The 20,605-nt window shown below is 42.4% G+C and overlaps 1 protein-coding gene across 2 annotated transcripts in view; it reads left to right on the top strand.

The window, feature by feature from the left end:
• PSMF1 (proteasome inhibitor subunit 1) overlaps positions 1–20,605 on the top strand; it is a 47,190-nt gene that overhangs the window by 20,861 nt on the left and 5,724 nt on the right. For both annotated transcript variants that reach the window (XM_006929926.5, XM_006929927.4), the window contains exon 5: positions 3,058–3,243. In XM_006929926.5, the coding sequence (XP_006929988.1) occupies positions 3,058–3,243 (186 nt within the window). The remainder of the gene's footprint in view (positions 1–3,057; positions 3,244–20,605) is intronic.

Below are 20,605 nucleotides of genomic sequence, written 5' to 3' on the forward strand. Positions count from 1 at the left end.
GGCAGTTTTATTCTTTGCTTTATTCTGTGCTTTTTCTTTCCTTTTTATTATTTATTTATTGCCTTATTGCAATATGTTATTTAAGAGTGGTGAGAGAGAACATCCTTGCCATATTCCCAGTCTCGGAGGCAAAGTGTTCAGTCTTTCATTATTATTATTATTATTATTTTTAATTCTACCTTTCTTTACTAGATCTGTAATAAATACTTCTGAAAACTCATGTAGTTAATGTATATAAAGGACTTAGAACAGTACCTGCCACTTAGTAAACGATCGGTAAATATTAGTTGTTACATCATTATTACTCCACTCATATGACCAGCCTTCTTCCAAAACTCAGTATTTAAGGTCCAGAGAACATACTGCCTAGGGATATATACCTATAGGTGTATATCCATATAGGAATGGAATCCATATCTGCCTATTCAGTGGCTTCCCAGTAAAAGAGAAACTTAATTTGTAAGACTTGTTTTTTTTTTTTTTTACCTCTATTCCCATTCCAGTAAGCCAAAAGGGGATAGAAAGCCATAGTGTAGCTTTTCTTCCCTCCTTCCCTAAGTCTCTCCCTCCCACTTAGCTTCAGAAATACCCTCCAATCAACTCAAGTCTAGTATGTTGTTAACTGTAGGTTTTCGTAGGTATTTAAAAAAAATTTTTTTTAATGTTTATTTATTTTTGAGAGAGAGAGAGCGTGAGCAGGGAAGATGCAGAGAGAGAGATAAAATGTGAGGGTGGGGGGGGCGGGGCAGAGAGAGAGAGGGAGACACAGAAACCAATGCAGGCTCCCGGCTCTGAGCTGTCAGCACAGTGCCCAGCGTGGGGCTTGAACTCACGAACCATGACATCAAGACCTGAGCCAAAGTCAGATGCTTAACCGACCGAGCCACCTAGGTGCCCCGTAGGTATTTTTTATGAAGCTCAAGAGGTTCCTCTCTTTTCCTAGTTTGTTGAAAGTTTTTCTCATGAGTGGATTTACATGTTGGATTTTGTCTGATGCATTTTCTGCTTCAATTGATAGGATCGTGCGATTTGTCTTAGCTTACTGATATGGTAGGGATTCGTGAATACTGAACCATCCTTGCATACCAACAGTAAATCCTTGGCATATGATTCTTTTTATATATTTTTAATTCAACTCATGGGAAATACAGGTCTGTAGTTTTTGTTTTTTGTACTCTCTTTGGTTTTGACATGAGGCAATACTGGCCTCATAAAATGAGTTGGGAAATATTTCTTCATCTTATGTTTTCTGGAAATAACTGTAAATTGGTGTTAATTCTTCTTTAAACGTTTGGTGGCATTCTCCACTGAAATCATCTGGGTCTGGAGATTTGTTTTGGGTGCTCAAGTATGAATTTTGTTACTAGACTAGAACTATTTAGATTATCTATTTTATTTTGGCGGAGTGGTTAGATTGTGGTTTTTGAAGACTTGGTCTGCTCTGAGTTGTTGAAGTAAGTTGTTTTTAGTTCTCTTATGACCCTTTCAGTGGCAACAGATGTGTTTTAATAGCCCATGTCGCTCTCGATATTGGTGATTTGTGTCTTCTCTCTTTTTGTGTTTGCCAATTTTGCTAGAAGTTTGTCAATTTTATTCATTCTTTGGATGAACTAGTTTTTTTATTGATTTTTCTCTATCATTTTCCTGTTTTCTCTTTCATTGATTTTTATTCTTTATTATTTCCTTACTTCGGCTTGCTTCAGGCTTAATTTGCTCTTTTTCTGTGTTCTTGAGGTCAGAATTGTGATTATCGATTTCTTTCCTCTTTTCCAGTGTTTTTAGTGCTAAGAAGTTTTTTTTTTTAAGTTTTTGTTAATGTTTATTTACTTTTTGAGACACACACACACACACACACACACACACACAGAGTGTGAGCAGGGGAGGGGCAGAGAGAGAGAGAGACACAGAATCTGAAGCAGGCTCCAGGCTCCAAGCTGGGGCTCAAATTCACAAACCACGAGCTCGTGACCTGAGCCGAAGTTGGATGCTTAACCGACTGAGCCGCCCAGGCGCCCCCCCTTTTTTTTTTTTTTTAAGTTTTTTTATTTTGAGAGAGAGCAAGAACACACGTGAGCAGAAGAGGGTCAGAGAGAGAGGGGAAGAGAGAAAATCCCTAGCAGCCTCTATGCTGTCAGTGTGGAGCCCAACATGAGGGGCTCGATCTCACAAACCCTGAGTTCATGACCAGAGCAAAATCAAGAGTAGGACACTTAACCACCCAACTGCCCCTAATAGGTTGTATTTTTATTTTTATTAAGTGCTTTATAGTTTTTTTTTCATGTCTTCCTCTTTGATCTGTGGATTATCTAGAATCATATTGCTTAATTTCCATGTATTACAGGTTTCTTTCCGTTTTGATGTTTAGTGTGAATCTGTATGGTCAGAGAACATACTCTTTATGACTTCAGTTTTTTAAAGTTTGTAAGATTTGTTTTTTGATCCAGGATATGGCTCATTTTAAAACATCGAATTTTTAGAAACTCTGGAGCACTGCCCACTCGTCACTACCTCTGTCTGCCTCAGCACCTCAGCTACAACTTACAATTCTTGTCTGTCACAGGCAGAGAAAAGAGACCCAGAGCAGCCTTCCAAGAACCCCTGAGTTAATGACAGGACTGGACCTTGAGCCCTCAGAGCCCTCCCTACCTGGACCAGGAGCCTGGTTCATACTCCCCGAGGAGGCTTGGTCGTCCGTGACCCTTCCCATGACACATGATGAACACACAATGAGGCTGAGGGTGGGGTTGGGCAGGTAAAGAGGAGTAGCCAGTCCAGGCCCTGCGCCCTTACACCCTCACCTTTCTAATGGGGTGGTAAACGAGGAGGGGCAACTCAGATGCCTGAGAAGCTTAGGCCCAAACCTCGGAAACAACACCGGGCTGTTGCCCCCCTCACACAGGTCCGCCGGGTGGCCCGTTCCCACCCTTATAAACAGCCCGAGCGCAAAGCTAAGAGCCGTCGGGGCCGCCATTGCCGCCGACGTCGCCGCTGCCAGAATAGTGTGCGTGGGGTTGCCGGCCAGGTGCAAGCAGCTGACAGCTCGTCTCCTTCCTGCAGGACCTACAAGAACAGCGAGGAACTTCGGTCTCGCATCGTGTCTGGGATCATCACACCTATCCACGAGCACTGGGACAAGGCTAGTGTGAGCAGTCCCCACCGGGAGTTTCCCCCTGCCGCTGCCAGAGAGGTGGACCCCCTTCGGATTCACCCGCAGCACCCACACACGAGCCGGCAGCCTCCCTGGTAAGTACAGAGCCCCCACCGGGCAGCCCATGCTTCTGCAGGGCTCTGGCCATTAACCCTCCTGCCACCTGACTCCCTCTCTGACCTCCATGCATCTTCAACGAACTGTCAGAGTCCTGGCAGATGGAGAACGAAAGTGGAGACGTCAGTGGAGCGGTGACTTCTTGTACTGCTCCGAGTCGCCCTGACTCCCCAGGTTCTCCAGGCTGCGGTGGCCCGGGCCAGGCGTTTCAGGGAATGTAGGGATGCAGAAGTGCTTGCCCAGAGGGGATGTAAGCCCAGTGTCTTGCTTGTTTCATTTCATCCATTGTAGTTGCCTAAACCTCTTTGACAACTTCAGAAGTTTTCCAAAATGGCCTGGGGTATGAGCGTGTCATATCCAAGATCTTAGCAGGTTAGGGTGGCAGCATTTAGGACAGGAGACTTGTTGGGCACCCGGGTGACTCGGTTAAGCGTCCAACTTCAGCTCAGGTCATGATCTCGCGGTTCGTGGGTTTGGGCCCCTTGTCAGGCTCTGTGCTGACAGCTCGAAGCCTGGAGCCTGCTTCGGATTCTGTGTCTCCCTCTCTCTCTGCCCCTCCCCTGCTCACAGTCTGCCTCAAGATACCTCTCTCTCTCTCTCTCTCTCTCAAAAATAAACAAACTTAAAAAAAAAAAAGACAGGAGACTTGTGCTCTGAGGTAGGAGACAGGAACCAGGAGGAGACCTTAGTCTCTGGCTGAGACAGCACTTGCCAATTTAGGCTCCACAGTGTGGTAGTAATGGGGGGTTGGGGAGTTCACTGTGGAGCCAATAGTAAGCACTCAGTAAGTGTTAACTGCCATTGATATTTTATCCTATTTTGCAGTTCTGTGTCTTTCATTAATTAAAAAATGGGAAAGTGAATCGTTAGGATAAGTAATAATTGGTACATCCCTTAGGCACTCTTCAGAAATCCTGGGGAAGGGTGAATAATAAAAAGTAGTTGAAGGGTTCGGCAGCTTGTCTGATCTAACCTCCTTATTTTATAGATAGGAACAGAGATAAGATGGCCTGCCTAAGGTCACCAGCCACTAATAAAGAGGCAGGGCCAGGGCTATGGCTCAGACATCATCCCAGTGCAGTGCTCTGTCTGTGATGCTCCCAGAAAACAGTGACAAGATTTCAGAACAAGCCCCGGACAACAATCAAGGGCAGAGAGGGCAGGAATTTTTACAACTTAAGTAGGTAGTAATTCTCAGCTCTCTCAGACTCACTGCCCATTTCAAACAACTATTCTGTGAAATCTCCTTTACTTCTCTTGAACTGAAATTCATAGGTAAAAATGGCGCCTGGGCAGCTCAGTAGGTTAAGCATCTGACTCTTACTCTCGGCTCAGGTCATGATCTCACGGTCTGTGGGTTTGAGCTCCATGTTGAGCTCTGCCCTGACATCGTGGAGCCTGCTTGGGATTCTGTTTCTCCTCTCTGCCACTCCCCTGCTCGCTCGCTCTCTCTCTCCCTCTCTCTCAAAATAAATAAACTTTAAAAAAAAAAAAAAGATTCTTGGGGCACGTGGTTAAGCATCGACTCTTGCTTTCAGTTCAGGTCATGATCTCTTAGTTCGTGAGTTCAAGCCCTGCATTGGCCTCTGTGCTGACAGTGCAGAGCCTACTTGGGGTTCTCTCTCCCTCTCTGCCCCTTCCCTGCTCATGAGTGCACGCTCTCTCTCTCTCTCTTTCAAAAGTAAATAAATTTTAAAAAAAGATTTTAAAATAAAAAAATACATAGCTAATCTAACTGAATGCATACTTCGAAAGGAATCAGTATAAAGTTCTAACTGTAATATAAATGAGAAGCAAAAAGAAAGTAATTAATAATAAGGTAATGTATATTTGATCATGTAGATGCCTGAACACCATTACAGTGGAAAATGTAGTCAGACATTTGCACTTGTGTGTGGAGTTACCTTGAATTTGACAGTAACAGAAGCTGACCTATACAGATGCATTGTAGCAAAACTCAGACTGTATTGCTGTATTGCTGTTACAGACTATTGCTGTTACATGATTTTTCTGAAATGCTGCACAGCTCTTAGGAGAATGGCAAACAGAATAGTAGATGGACAGTGTCTCCTATATAAAATGGTCTCAGACTCCGGTGATTTGTAACAAGACTTTCAAAAGTTGTGTGGGATGCAGGTGATTCTTACAATGTAGAATTCGTTATGTAGAATGCGCAGTCTGCCTTAAGTACCATAAGGCCCCTCCAACCACTATGGCAAACAGAAATTCTCCCAAGGCTTCCGCAACAGCACCTGGAGGCTCCCCCACCCTAACTGGGAGTCAGACCTCGAATTTATAATTGTGAAGATAAAATTTCCTAGCCTTGGAAGAACTGAAGGAATCCAAAATCACCATGTTGCCACTTCTCCTGAAATAATGTACGTAGGCACAAATGGTCAATGTTTGCTAAAACCCTCAGTAAAAGGTTGATGGGGAACTTTACAATGAATAGATCAGGCTGGGGGCACCTGAGCCCGTAGATGAGTCTTAGCACTAAAAGTGGGATAGCCAGACATGAAGTGTCTTCTAATGTGATGCGGTAGTAAGTGCATCGCAGCCTGTACCCGGATCTAACTCCCGGTTTAATTGAAGCCTGATGGATAGAAGAACAAGTTAAACAGGCCAGACACATGAGGATACGTGTGTTGCAGCCCAGACTGGAACATGAAAATTTTTTACAGGATAAAAAATTGTCAAATAAATGAATAGCATGGAAAAGGGAGAGTGAGGCTGTTACTAAAAGAGTTATATCAACTAAATACAGTGTTGGACCTTGTTTGGATCTTGATTCAGACAAACTAATTCTGTGAGGCCCTGATACCAAAACCAAAGACCACAAGAAAACTACAAACCAGTATCCCTTTTGAATATAGATTTTAAAATCCTCCACAAAATACTAGCAAAACAAATCTAGCAACATAAAAGGAGGATTATATACTGTGACCAAATGAAATTTATCCCAGAAATGGTTGGTTTAACATAAGAAAAAAAGTTCATGTAATATACCATATTAATAGAACAAAGGCTAAAAACCACATGTTCATCTCAATAGGCAGAAAAAAGCATTTGACAAAATCCAACACCCTTTCATGATAAAAGCATTGAGCAATTGAAGGAGTTTCTTAACTCAATAAATGGCATCTGCAAAAAGCCCACGGCTAACATATTACTTAATGGAGAAAGATTGTATGCTTTCCCCCTAAGATTAGGAACAAGACAAGAATGTCTACTCTTGTTACTTTTATACCCTTGTTACTTTTATATAACATCATATTTGAGATTCTAGCCAGGACAGTCACTCAATAAAAAGAAAAAGTATCTAGATTAGAAAGGAAAAGGTGAAGCAAACTTTGTTTGCCAATGACATGAGGTCTCATATATAGAAAATTCTAAGGAATTGTCTAAAAAAACTTTTTTTGAGAGAGAGAAAGTGTGTACAAGCGAGTGGGGGAGGGGCAGAGGGGGAGAGAGAATCCTAAGCAGTCTCCATGCCTAGCACAGAGCTTGCTCTCAGGACTGTGAGATCGTGACCTGAGCTGAAATCAAGAGTTGGATGCTTAACCGACTGAGCCACCCAGGCACCCCTAAAAACACTTTTAAAATAAGCAAGTTCAGCAGTGTGACAGGATACACAGTCAAAAAACAAAATCAGTTGTATTTCTGTATATTAGCAATGAACAATCTGAAAATTAAGGAAATCCCATTTATAATAGCCCCCAAAAGAAAAAATACTTAATAAATTTAACGGGGGCGCTTGGGTGGCTCCGTCAGTTAAGCATCCAACTTTGGCTCAGGTCATGATCTCATGGTCTGTGGGTTGGAGCCCCGCGTTGGCTCTGTGCTGACAGCTCAGAACCTGGAGCCTGCCTCAGATTCTGTGTCTCCCTCTCTCTCTGCTCCTCCCCTGCTCGTGCTCTGTCTCCCTCTGTCTCAAAAACAAATGAATGAATGAATGAATGAACAAATAAATAAGATAGAATATAAAATAAAATAAAAAATAAAATTAGCTGCCAAGTGCTTTCCCCCTTAGAAACAAGGCAAAGAGACCCTGTCTCACCACTCTTACTCAGCATAGTACTGAAAGTTTTGCCACCACATTAAGAATTAAAAGGGATGCAGATAAGACAGGAAGAAATAAAACAGTTTATATTTGCGATGACCTACTAGTCTACATGGAAAAATCGTACAGAATCTACCTAATCATCATAATAATAATAGTGTTCAGCAAGGATACCAGCTCAGGGCTCAGAATGAATGTGAGCTGGTAATTCCAATTGGATCACAGATTTAAATGTGAAGCGTAATACTACAACACTTTTAGAAGAACTCACAGGAGAAAATCTTTAGGATCTGGGGCTTGTTGATGAGTTCTTAGGGCACTAAAAGCATAGTCTGTAACAGAAAAAAATTGACAAATTGGACTTCATCAACATTAAAAACTTTTCTCTGGGAAAGACCCTGTTAAGAGAATGAGAACGTAAACTACAGGCTGGGGGAAAATGTTTGCAAACCACACATGTGACAGAGCAGTCCTATCTCTAAGGATCCAGAACACTCAAGACTTGACAGATTAAAAAACCATCCAGTTAGAAAATGGGACGAGGCTATGAAAACATACCACACTGAGAAGGATAAACAGATAGATGGCAGATAGCACATGAAAAGGTGTTTGCCGTCATTAGCCATTAGGGAAATGCAAATTAAACAACATGATCCTTCACACCTAGAATAGCTAAAATTAGAAATAGCAGTGATACCAAATGCTGGAGAGGGTGCAGAGAAACTGAATCTCTTCTGCATTGCTGGTGGGAATGTAAAATGGTACGGCCACTCGAGAACATTGTTTGGCCGTTTCTTTAAGAACTAAACAAACACTAGTAAGATCTAGGAATCGCATTCCTGGGTGTTTATCTTAGAGGACCGAAAATTACACCCACGCAAAAGCCTGTACGCAGATGTTCATAGCAGCTTTGTTTGTAATAGCCAAAAACAGAAACAGCCCAAATGTCCCTCACTTGGTGAGTAGTTAAGCACCCTGTGGCACTGCTCGTGGAATACTATCTGCAATGTAAAGGAGCGAACTGTTGATGCACATAATATTTAGGATGGAGCTCAGAGTCATTGTGCTGGGTGAAAAAAAAAATTCCAAAAGGTCACACACTGTATGATTCCATTTATAGAACATTTTCGAAATGATAGTATTCTAGACATTCTAAACAGATTAGTGGTTGCCAGAGATTAGGAATGGGGGCTGAGGCAGGCTGTTGGGTATGATTAGAAAGGCAGGGGAGGTAGCGTGAGGGAGCTTTGTGGTGGTATAACTTGGAGAAAACCGGGTGAAGGTACTCGGGATTCCTCCTCACTATTTTTCCAACTTCCTGTGACTCTTTAATTATTTAAAGATAAAAAGTATTTAAAAATTTACAGGGGGCGCCTGGGTGGCGCAGTCGGTTAAGCGTCCAACTTCAGCCAGGTCACGATCTCACGGTCCGTGAGTTCGAGCCCCGCGTAGGGCTCTGGGCTGATGGCTCGGAGCCTGTTTCCGATTCTGTGTCTCCCTCTCTCTCTGCCCCTCCCCCGTTCATGCTCTGTCTCTCTCTGTCCCAAAAATAAATAAACGTTGAAAAAAAAAATTTTTTTTAATTTACAGCGTGCCTAGGTGGCTCAGTCAGTTAAGCATCTGACTTTGGCTCAGGTCATGATCTTGCAGCTCGCGTGTTCGAGCCCTGCATTGGGCTCTGTGCTGACAGCTCAGCCTGGAGCTGGCTTCGGATTCCCCATCTCTCTGCCACTCCCCTGCTTACGTTCTGTCTGTCTTTCTCTCTCTTTCAAAAACTAAACATTTAAAAGAAATTTGTAAAATTTTTACCTTTAGGGGTGCCTGGGTGGCTCAGTCAGTTAAGCATCTGATTTTGGCTCAGGTCATGATTTCATGGTTCATGGGTTCGAGCCCTGCGTCGGACTCTGTGCTGACAGCTCAGAGCCTAGAGCTTGCTCCAGATTCTGTGTCTCCCTCTCTCTGCCCCTCCCCTGCTCATGCTCTGTCTCAAATAAATAAATGTTTAAAAAAATGTTTTTAATTAAGAAGTATTTAAAACTTTAGATGCTGAGGGGCCACTTAGGTTCTTAAATCCCGGTATTTTTGAGCTCACTAGGTGGGAAGCTCTAGATCTAGCCCCAGGTGCTTCACGAAGACCAGTGATGCCATCTGCGCCTGCTGTCATCACAGGGAGGGACAGGGTGCTAGGGAGCACATAGGTAGAGGAGCCGGAACCACTCTTGGTGTTCAGGGAAGGCTTCCCCTAAGGCGGGTTCCTAAAGAATGAGGAGGGTAGGAAGGTGTTCCAGCATGAAGGCTTGTCCTGTGCAGAGCCCTGGAAGGATCGGAAGTGATTAGAGACAGGTGCGATGGGGGTGGAGGTGACAGGGCAGAAGGCTGACCCTCATTGTTCCTGCATACTACTCTTAGCGCCTGCCACTTTTTCCACCCCCTCACCCACCTCCCATATCAAGGAGAGAGTATTAAATGGCAGGCAGGAGCAGAGGCCTTGGAGGTGGGTCTAACTCTGCTTCTGCTTTCCCCACTACACCCTTCGGTTTCAGTGCATGTAATCAGTTTGTACCAATTCAGTGTAGTCAGTGCACCCTGAGTATGGAGGAAAACCCATTCCCTTGCCCTCCCTCCATTAGGTCTTTCTCAAGCAAACCTGCCTCCCAGGACTAGCACACTGAACTGGATGAGATGGTTGGAGAGGAGGTGGAGTGTTTAGGGAGGCTTTTTGCCGGCCACGCACCCCCCTCTACCCCCGCTCCTCACCAGCCCCCTTCCTCTATCAGCACAGATGTCTGTAATGACACCGATTCCTTCCTTGAGCCTCCGTCGACTCCAGGTTGCCGGGCAACCAGCACTCACACTTTCACCTTTTTGTTTTTCCCTCAGATGCTGGATTTGGGGGTGGGGCCTTAGGGCAGGAAGGCCTGAAAGAGCCCGGAGCCTCCCATCTGGCTGCTGCGGGGTGTTAATTAGCCCATCAGTGAACAGCGCGGCTCCTGCTCTGAGCAGGAAATGGCAGCCTCTGCCCCCTTCCCACAGGACACAGTCCTGTGTCTCACTGCTTGCCTTCCACACCCCCACCTAAGTCTGTCCCATCCCTGGAAACTTCTAAACCAAACCAAAATAGGGTGTCTGTCCTAGCGTGGAAGGAGATTTGAGTGTGTGGGGACGTGTAGCTAGCGCTTGTCAAAGGATGCTGAGTCTGCCAGTTTGGTGCTGGCTGCTTCTAGGCCAGGGATGTACGTGGTGAGGACATTCCCTTGTGATGGAGACTCAATAGCAGAAAGTAGGTCTGTCCTACTCCTGACATCTCTAGGGAAGAGTTACTGAGAACAGCCCATCTGTAAGGGAAGGGTTTTGTGTGTGTGTGTGTGTGTATGTGTGTGTGTGTGTTTATCTAAGTCTAACTTTTGTTGTTGTTGTCTTACAATTCTAACCCATTTCCCTTTGCCCCATCTGTCCTCAGTCAGACCGTATGCCCCAAATCCTACTTGCTGTTTTGAAAAACCAGTTTTTCCTATGCTTATCTGGCTTCACTAAAAATAAATCTTCAGATCTAAAGCTCTTGTCTTTCAAAATTCATTTTCAGTCCCAGTCTGTGTCTTTGCATATTTTTAATGTTTCTGATATTTTGTGTCGTGCATTTCCTTTTTAAAGTTTCATAATCTGTTTACTAAAGTGCCAAACATCTCTTTTTTAGTATCTGATATTATATTTTGCGGATATGCTGTAGTCTTGCCTAACCTCCATGGAGTATTTTAAGCATGTTCAGTTTTTCATCTTAAATAGTAAAGTTCCGTGCATCTGCATAGAGTTTTTTCCTTTTACTTCGTTGAGTTATATTTTCCATGCTGGCAGAGCTCAACATTTTTTAGTCTCAGAAACCCTCTTGAACTCTGAATTATTGAGAAAGAATTATTAAATTCTGAATTATTAAAGAGTTCTTATTTATCAATCAATATTTACCATATTAGAAATTAAAACTGAAATTTTACAAATACATATTTATTCATTCACTTAAAAAATAACAATGGACGCCTAGGTGACTCAGTCAGTTGAGCATCCAACTTCGGCTTGGGTCATGATCTCGTGGGTTCGAGCCCCACGTCGGGCTCTGTGCTGACTGACATCTCAGAGCCTGGAGCCTGCTTTGGATTCTGTGTGTCTCTCTCTCTCTCTCTCTCTCTCTCTTAAATATAAAAAAATTAAAAGGTTTTAAAAAACAATAATAAACCCATTATATATTAACACAAATAACACATTTTTACAAAAATACTATTTTCCCCCAAACACAGAAATTGCCTGAGAAGAATGATTTGTTTCACTTTGCTGCAGACCTATTTATCGTTAGGTATGGAAGATAACTAGGTTCTCACTTCTGCTTCTGCATTTTGTCTGCAGGCAGTAATGTTTTTGTTGAGCCTTACCCTAATAGTTATAAGAAAAGAGAAGACTGGCTTAATAATGTTTTCAAATAATTGTGGATATTCTTATTTGCATTACACCAAAACTTGACAAGTGATAGTTTCTTGAAGGGTTAATTGTAGTGTGGAATCTGAATACCTAACAGCGAAGGTACGTTCTTGTACATTATTACGTTAAAATCCACTGGTCTGTCGTGTCCTTTGGGTGGATCTTTTACCCGTGTATGATATTGGAAGATCATGTATCGATCATTTGGAAAATATTGGTTCACTGAGTTAATGCAGATCCGCTAAATGCTGACTCATTATCCAGTATCAAAAAAGTCACATTCATCAATATTACTATTCTCATCACCATCAGGACTGGGAAGCCATCAAGCTACTGATGAATACAAATTTTCAAATCGTTAATTTTCACCCAAAAGCTTCAGTTTTATCATTGGCAACAGTGTCAGTTGTTTGTCTTGTAGTAATAGGCCCACATTGTTTTGAGAAAATGTCTACTAGGTAGCCCAAGTCTGAATAATCATGGTTTGTCTGTCAGTCATTCTTTCAAGTTAAAATGGTTTTTCATGAAAAAATGGCTAGTTGAGCTAGCAACTTAACTGTGAAAGTATTGGTAAGTGCCATTGTACTTCTTTATGCAGAAGTGCTCTATGCCTGTTTCCCATTTCATCACAGAGAATACCAAGAAGAGGTGTATTCAAAGATGGGAATTTTAGAACACTGGGTAATTTTTTACTGCTTCATCAAGGACATTCTAAAGTGACTCGAGAGTTATGCAGCAGGTGACTGGTGAGGGAGGGTACACCCGACTGCTAGTTTAGTGTCCCTGCTTTGATTCATACTAAGGAATCAGTGATTTCTCTCACCGCTGCCTTTGTACCGTCAGTGCAAATGTCAACACGGTGAAGAAAGCAAATAGCTTCTAAGATGAAATAGCTTTGATCTCATGGACCCCCTGAAATGAAAGAGTTTCAAGGACCCCTAGAGTTCTGTGGAGAACATTTTGAATCCTTTCTTTTTCTTTTTTTTAAATGTTTACAAGCCCTTTTAGATATTCCCTTTTGTTGGAGAGTCTTTCAGATCTCTTACCCATTTTTATATTCGGTTGTCTTATCTTTTTATGATTTGTAGGCATTGTTTGTGTATTCTGGATTTAAGTCCTTGGTCAGATCCATGTATTGCAAATATTTTCCCTCTGTGGTTTGCCTTTGCAGTCTATCAGCGGTGTTTTTTAAATTAAAGTATTCTTAATTTTTATGTAATCTAGCTTATCAATGCTTTCCCTTTATGTTTGATGTTCTTTTTGATGTTTGAGAAATCTTTGCCCTACCCCACAGTCATGGAAGATTTCTCATATATTTTTTCTAGGAGCTCTGTTGTTTTACCTTTTATATTTAGATCTATAACCTATTTGAAATTAATTTTATGCGTGGTACAAGATAGATTGATGTCTTACTATATTGAATCCAGTTGGTACAGCACCATATTCCAAAAAGGTTTATCCTCTACCTATGTCACTATGTCACCTTAATAATTAAATTTTCAATTTTTATTAGTCATGAAACTATTTCCTTTTTTTTTTTTTTTTTAGCGTACATATTTAGTTTGAGAGAGAGAGAGCACAAGCAGGAGAGGGGCAGAGAAAGAGGGAGAGAGAATCCCAGTGCAGGGCTCAAACTCATCATCTATGAGATCATGACCTGAGCTGAAATCAAGAGTCAGATGCTTAATCGACTGAGCCACCCAGGCGGTGCCCCTGTTATTCCGTATTCTTAAAATTTGCCCTCATTGTCTTTCCTCTTAGAGGCAAATAATCTTGATCTCTTTGGTTTTTCTCATGTATGGCAAAGCTAGTTCAATAATAATTATTCAATCACTGCTTGTTGAGTGCCAATTATTGTAAGCCACAAGCTAGGCGTTTCATCCATATGCGCGTATTTTATTCTCTCAACCCCGTGAGATGGGCAAGGGCTCTCCTCATTTTACAAGTAAGGAAACTGAGGTTCATGTATAAGTAATTTGATCACAACCAGTAAAAAACAGTTGTGATATAATAATAGAATATTGGCTACCACTTCTTGAACTTTTTATTATGTACCAGGTGTTAACACTCTTGTGAACATCCTCGTGTGACACCTACAACAACCTCGAGAAATACTGTTGTCGTACTTTACAGGAGAGAAAGCTAAGGTGTAGGGATTTCATGACCTACCCCAAGTCACACAGCCATTAGATGGTGAAGCCAGAATTTGAACGTGGGTCTAACTCTAAAGCCTTTGTTTTTGCCTTCTTACAATTTCTCGTTCCCAAGTAGGTCTGTTTAAGTGTTGCTTATGTGTCAAGCACTGTACTGGGCACTGGGAATACATGATGAGGTGTGGACCCAGCCTTGAAGGAGTTCACAGTTGATCCCCCGCTGATTGCCCTGTTCATTCCAGATCATAAGTCCTTTAAAAACAATGACAAGTATTTTCTGAGGTCTGCTAAAGCACAGAGAAGGGTGTTTATTCTGAATAATATTCTGAAAGATTGAGTGGTACAAGATAGAAGGAAAGGCTTCACAGAGATAATGCCTGATGAGCTAAATTCTATAGGACTAATAAAAAAATTCTGTGATATTGAAAGTAATTGGCATGTATGGCTGAGGGGACAGTGGGTTTAAATGAGGCTCTGAAATCATCTCATGCGTGTGTATGTTGGGGCAAGGGAGGGAGTGAGGGCATTATATTTGTACTGGCATGTGAAAGGAGAGTAGGTGAATGTGAGGACCACATCAGGGGCCCCATGTGCTAAGGAGCTAGATTTGATCCTGGGTAATGGGAACCATCAAAACATTTGGGACAGAAAGCAGTCTGGTTGGGACCCCATGAACCACTGACTTTTTTCTGTGGAGGAATCCCGGTTAGGTTCTGACAACTAACGTGGTTAATATTTAGCAAGTCTTTACTGTGTGCCAAGCAGTTACATTAAGTGTAAAATATAATCTCTTAATCCTCATAACGAGAATGAGATAGATGCTTCTATTCCCATTTTATAGAAAAGAAAACTGATGCACAGAGAGGTTAATTAACTTAGCCAAACCAACATAGCTCATAAACATTGGCGCAAGATTCAGCCCTTAGTATTCCCTCCTTTTTTTTTTAATGTTTTTTTTTTTTTTTTTTTTTTTTCAACATTTATTTATTTTTGGGACAGAGAGAGACAGAGCATGAACGGGGGAGGGGCAGAGAGAGAGGGAGACACAGAATCGGAAACAGGCTCCAGGCTCCGAGCCATCAGCCCAGAGCCTGACGCGGGGCTCGAACTCACGGACCGCGAGATCGTGACCTGGCTGAAGTCGGACGCTTAACCGACTGCGCCACCCAGGCGCCCCTTTTTAATGTTTTTTAATGTTTATTCATTATTGAGAGATAGAGACTGAGCATGAGCAGGGGAGGGGCAGAGAGAGGGGGAGACACAGAATCCGAAGCAGGCCGAGCCATCAGCACAGAGCCCGACGCGGGGCTCGAACTCACAGACCGTGAGATCATGACCCAAGCCGAAGTTGGATGCCCGACTGACTGAGCCACCCAGGCGCCCCTAGTATTTCCTCCTTGTAACACATGTATCAGCAATCGTTTCAAAAGAAATGATCGTTTTGGATTGTTCTGAGAATAAAGAGAAAATGGTGTGGTTGGAACTCAGTAAACTTGGGGGTGGAGAATAGAGAGATCGGTGATGACACTGGGGGTGAGCAAAGGCCAGGGCATGCGGAGTCTTGGGGGCAAGGTCAAAAGCAGTAGGGATCCCTGGGAGGGACTTCATACTGTTTATGTTTTATTTTTGAATCACTCTGGCTCCTTTGTGGAGAATGGAGTATAAAGGTCCAAGAGCAGAAACAGGAAGATGGCGCCAGGAGCTGACACGGGCACCCAGGGAACAAACAACGGTGGTGGTAGGGGGAATGGTGGCAGAGACGAGGCAGATGATCTGGGGTATGTTTGGAAGTATACCTGATAGGACTTGCTGATGGGTTGGTTTAATGAAGGAGAGACAGATCCAGGATGATGCAAGGCTTTTGTGTTTCTTAGCCTAAGTCATCCCTAACTTGGGGCTACCACAGCTAACACCTCAGTGAACATGCTTTGAAACTTAGAGCACATCTCTGAATGTTTCCTTAGCATCTGTCGCTGGAAGTAGAACCAAACAATTGTATTCGTTGGCATTCCCACCGTATTTTGATGCTGTTTCCCTATCCTTGCCATGTTGCTGGAGTTGGTCTCTTTTTTCTTTTAAATTGTTTAGAAAAGCTTCACCCCCGTAACATTTGTGAGCTAACTGAACCCAAATTTAGTTCCTTGTTTTTGTAGGACTTGAGCTCCCCATTCCTCATTGGCTGTTAGCTGAGGGCCTCTCAGCTCCTTAAGATTCCCTACGTCTCTTCTCACACGGCCCCCTCCGTCTTCAAAGCCAGCGATAGTATGCCAAGTCCTTCTCATGTTTTGACTCTCCCCTTCCACCTTCTCTTCTGCTGCCAGCTAGAGAAAGTTTTCTGCTTTTTAGGGCCCGTGTAAGTAGATTAGCCCATTCATAGAATCTCCCCTTTTTGAAGTCAACTGTGCAGTATTACCTAAAACAATCACAGGAGTGATTTGTCATCACATCACAGGTTCTGGGGATTAGACGGTGTGGAATATTGAGAGGGGGCCATTTCTAGAAATGTTACCTACCATAGTCTACCGTCTGGCCTCCCAAATGCAAAATACATTTCCCCTCCCCTCCCCATCACCTTCGGGGTAACGTGTACCCATTACTGCATCAGCTGAGTGTAAAATCTTACCTGAATTTCATCAGCTTGCAGAACTCCAATCTCACCTTCTGAATCCTCCAAGTCAGGTGCAGCTGAGGCTTCTGAGCACAACTCCTGTCTGTTGATCAGAGAAGCAGGTTGTCCCCATCATACAGTGGTGGGACAGGCAGAGGGTAACATTTACCGATCTCTTTCTTTTTTTTAAGTTTATTATTTTTTGAGAGAGTGCATGCAGGAGTGGGGGAGGCGCAGAGAGAGAGGGAAAGAGAGAATCCCAAGCAGGCTCCGCGCTGTTAGTGAACCGTGAGCTCATGACCTGAACGGAAATCAAGAGTAGAATGCTTAACCAAGTGAGCCCCCGGGCGCCCCCCCAGTGAACTGATTTCTGACAGAAAAAAAACGTGCACAAAAGTCACCAATTACACCATTATTTATAGTTACATCTACCAGAAGCAATACCAATACATCCAGTAGAAGGTCAAGTAAATTTTAAAAATTTGCTTCACTTGAGTGATTATTACTTGGTCATTAAAAATGTCAATAGCAAAGACAGACAACTTGGGAAATACAGGACATAAGTGGAGGAAAACAGTGGGATCTAAAATGATAGCATTATAATTTTATAAAAGCGTGCTTATGAAAATAGACAAGAAAAGAATAGCAAAAAGAATCATGTTAGATTATGGTGACGTCTTTCTTACAATTTTTAAATCTATGCATATCTGTTTCTTTTTTTCTTCTAAAACTATTTGTTTTCCTAGCCCAAATGCGATACTTCCCACCCACCCTCCATTCCCAGTTCACCTTTGAACTCACAGGATATCCTCAGCAGGGGGAAAAGAGAAGGTTTAGTGCTCTGCTTGCTCAGAGCACTGTAACTGCTGCCATACGTGTATATGCACACACACTCTTGTCTACTGTCCTCAGCATCTCCATGTGCCCAGTCCTAAATTTCTACGCTTAGCAGAACAGAGTAAATAATCCTAGGCTACCAGAATTTCCCAGCTGAACTTGTACCCTGGCAGTCTTAGTCATTGGTGTTCCCCAGACTAGCAAAGTCCAGTCACGTTTCACTCAGCTTGTGAAACATACAGAATCTCAAGTCCCACTCGTGATCTTCTGGATTAAAACCTGCCCTTTTCTTGCACTGCTGGTGGGAATGCAAGCTGGTGCAGCCACTCCAGAAAATAGTGTGGAGGTTCCTCAAAAAATTAAAAATAGAACTGCTCTACGACCCAGTAATAGCACTATCAGGAATTCATCCCAAAGGTACAGGAGTGCTGATTCATAGGGGCACGTGTACCCCAGTGTTTATAGCAGCACTTTCAACAATAGCCAAATTTTGGAAAGAGCCTAAATGCCCACCCACTGATGAATGATAAAGATGTGTTTATATATACAATGGGATACTACTTGACAATGAGAAAGAATGAAATCTTGCCATTTGCAACAACGTGGATGGAACTGGAGAGTATTATGCTGAGTGAAATAAGTCAGTCAGAGAAAGACAGATATCATATGTTTTCACTCATATGTGGAATTTGAGAAACTTAACAGAAGACCATGGGGGAAGGGAAGGGAAAAGAATAGTTTCAAACAGAGATGGAGGCAAACCATAAGACGCTCCTAAATACAGAGGACAAACTGAGGGTTGATGGGGGGGCACGAGAGAGGGGAAAATGGGTGATGGGCATTGAGGAGGGCACTTGCTGGGATGAACATTGGGTGTTGTATGTCAGTGATGAATCACGGGAATCTACTCCCGAAACCAAGAGTACAGTGTATATGCTGTATGTTAGCTAACTTGACAATAAAGTATATTTAAAAAAAAAAAAAAAGAAAGAAACCTGCCCTTAGCCAGATCCCCCACTGATGCATCTGCACATCACAGTTTGAGTAGAACTGGGTGGTCCAAACAATGCTTGGCAGCACATACGTGGTACAGCACTGGACAGCACTGCAAAGGCTTTGAAAACAACTGACGTTGAAACCAGAACTTGGATCCTGAAGCCAGCTATGTTGATTGCCTGCTAAAACAGAAATATCAGGATGCTTCAGAGCCTCCAGGATACAATTCTAAATTACTGGGCGTACAAAGCACCAAGAAAACTTCAACTCACACAACTCACAAAAAGGTAACAGGTGCCAGCTCCGAGATGACACAGATGTTGGGATTATCTTGACAAAGACAGAAAGCAGCTATTATAAAAATGCTGCAAGAAGTGAGGGCAGACTGTGTTGAACTGAACAGAGCAGCAGGTCTCAGCAGAGAAATAGCAGGTATGAAGAAGAACCACATGGAAATTTTAGAATTGAAAAGTAAAATAATCAAAACAGTCTCACTGGATGAAGGCATAGCAGAATGGAAATAAGAGAAGAAAGAGTAAACTTGAAGACCAGGCAATAGAAATGATCTTGTCTGAACACAGATTGAAAAATAAAGTTTCAGGGATTTGTGGGACAATTATAAAAGGTCTAACATAGGAGCAATCAGAGTCTTAAAAGAGGAGAAAGAAGACAGTACAGAAAAATTATTCGAAGAAAATAAGGGCTGAAAACTCCCCAGATTTGGCAAAAGACATTTTGGGCAAAAAACCCACAAATTCAAAAAACTCAGCAAACCCTAAATGGATAAACCCAAGAAAGTCCATGTGCAGACATATAATCAAACTGCCAAGAACTAAAAATGAAGAAAAAAAAAAAAATCATGAAAGCAGCTAGGGAAAAACAATGACTTGCCTATAGAAGAATAAGAACATGAACAATTGTGGATTTCTCATTAGAAATCATGGAGACCAGGAAGAGGTGGACAGATGTTCTCAAAGTATGGAGAAAAAAGAGTTGTCAACCCAGAATTCTGTATCCAGCAAATATTTCACTTTATTTCTGAAGGATATTAAGAGTTCTTAGTGAAAGGAAACTAAGAATTCATAGTCAACAGCTCTTCTCAAAAGGAATTGCTAAAGGAAGTTCTTCAGACAGAAGGGAAATGATACCAGATGGAAACTTGGAACATCAGGAATGAAGGAAGAGCAATAGAAATGGTAAATGTCTAGGTAAATAGAACTGTTCTCTTGAATTCTCTAAAATGTGTTTTACAGTTGAAAGCAAAAATTACACATTTCACTTTATGTCAGTATAATAGGGAGCAACTGTAACATAGAGGAGAATGAATGGACCTGTATATGCCTTCTACGGTCTCTGCCTTCTACTTGAAATGGTAAAATACTGTTTCAAAGTAGACTGAAGAGGTTCAGTCTGTATATTTGATCCTCAAGCAACCACTTGGAAAAAACTCTAAGAAGAGATCGAGTAAAAAACACTAAAATTGAATAAAAAGAAAGAGGAAACAGAGGAATGAAAAACAGAGGGAACATTTGGAAAACGAATAATAAATGGTAGTAGCTATAAATCTAAACCTATCACATAAAATCACATTAAATGTAAATGGTCTCAACACATCAGTTTGAGCATGGATGGGTTTTGATGTTGGGCAGACCCAGGATGAATACTGTATTGGCCACTTACTACCTATGTGGCTTTGTTTAAGAAACCTTGCTTCTGAGCCTGTTTCCTCATCTGTAAAATAAGAATAAAAATCATACGTACTCAGAGGGCTGCTGCAAAGGTGAAATATGATAATGTATATAAGGCGCTCAGTGCATCCAGCTGTTAAAAAAGGAGAGATACATATTTGCTCTCTATGCATAGTATTTTTGGAAGGACATACAAGAAGCTGGTATCTTAGTTGTCTGTAGGAAGACCTGGTAGGCTGGGGAACAACGGTGAAAGGGAGAATTTTTGCTTTTGTGGGCCCACAATCTTTTATGTACAATTCTGATGAGGGGCACCTGGGTGGCTCAGTCCGTTGAGCGTCCAGCTCTTGATTTCGGCTCAGATCATGATCCCAGGGATCGAGTGGGATTGAGACCCATGTTGGACTCTGCGCTGAGCATGGACCTTGAGATATATTCTCTCTCCCTCCCCCGCTCTCTCTCTCCTTCTCTCTCCCTCTCTCTCCGTCCTTCCCTTCCTCCCTCCCTCCCCCTCCCTCCCTCCCTCCCTCT

The sequence above is a fragment of the Felis catus genome, chromosome A3, assembly GCF_018350175.1.
Source record: "Felis catus isolate Fca126 chromosome A3, F.catus_Fca126_mat1.0, whole genome shotgun sequence".
In the NCBI taxonomy this organism is placed as follows: domain Eukaryota; kingdom Metazoa; phylum Chordata; class Mammalia; order Carnivora; family Felidae; genus Felis; species Felis catus.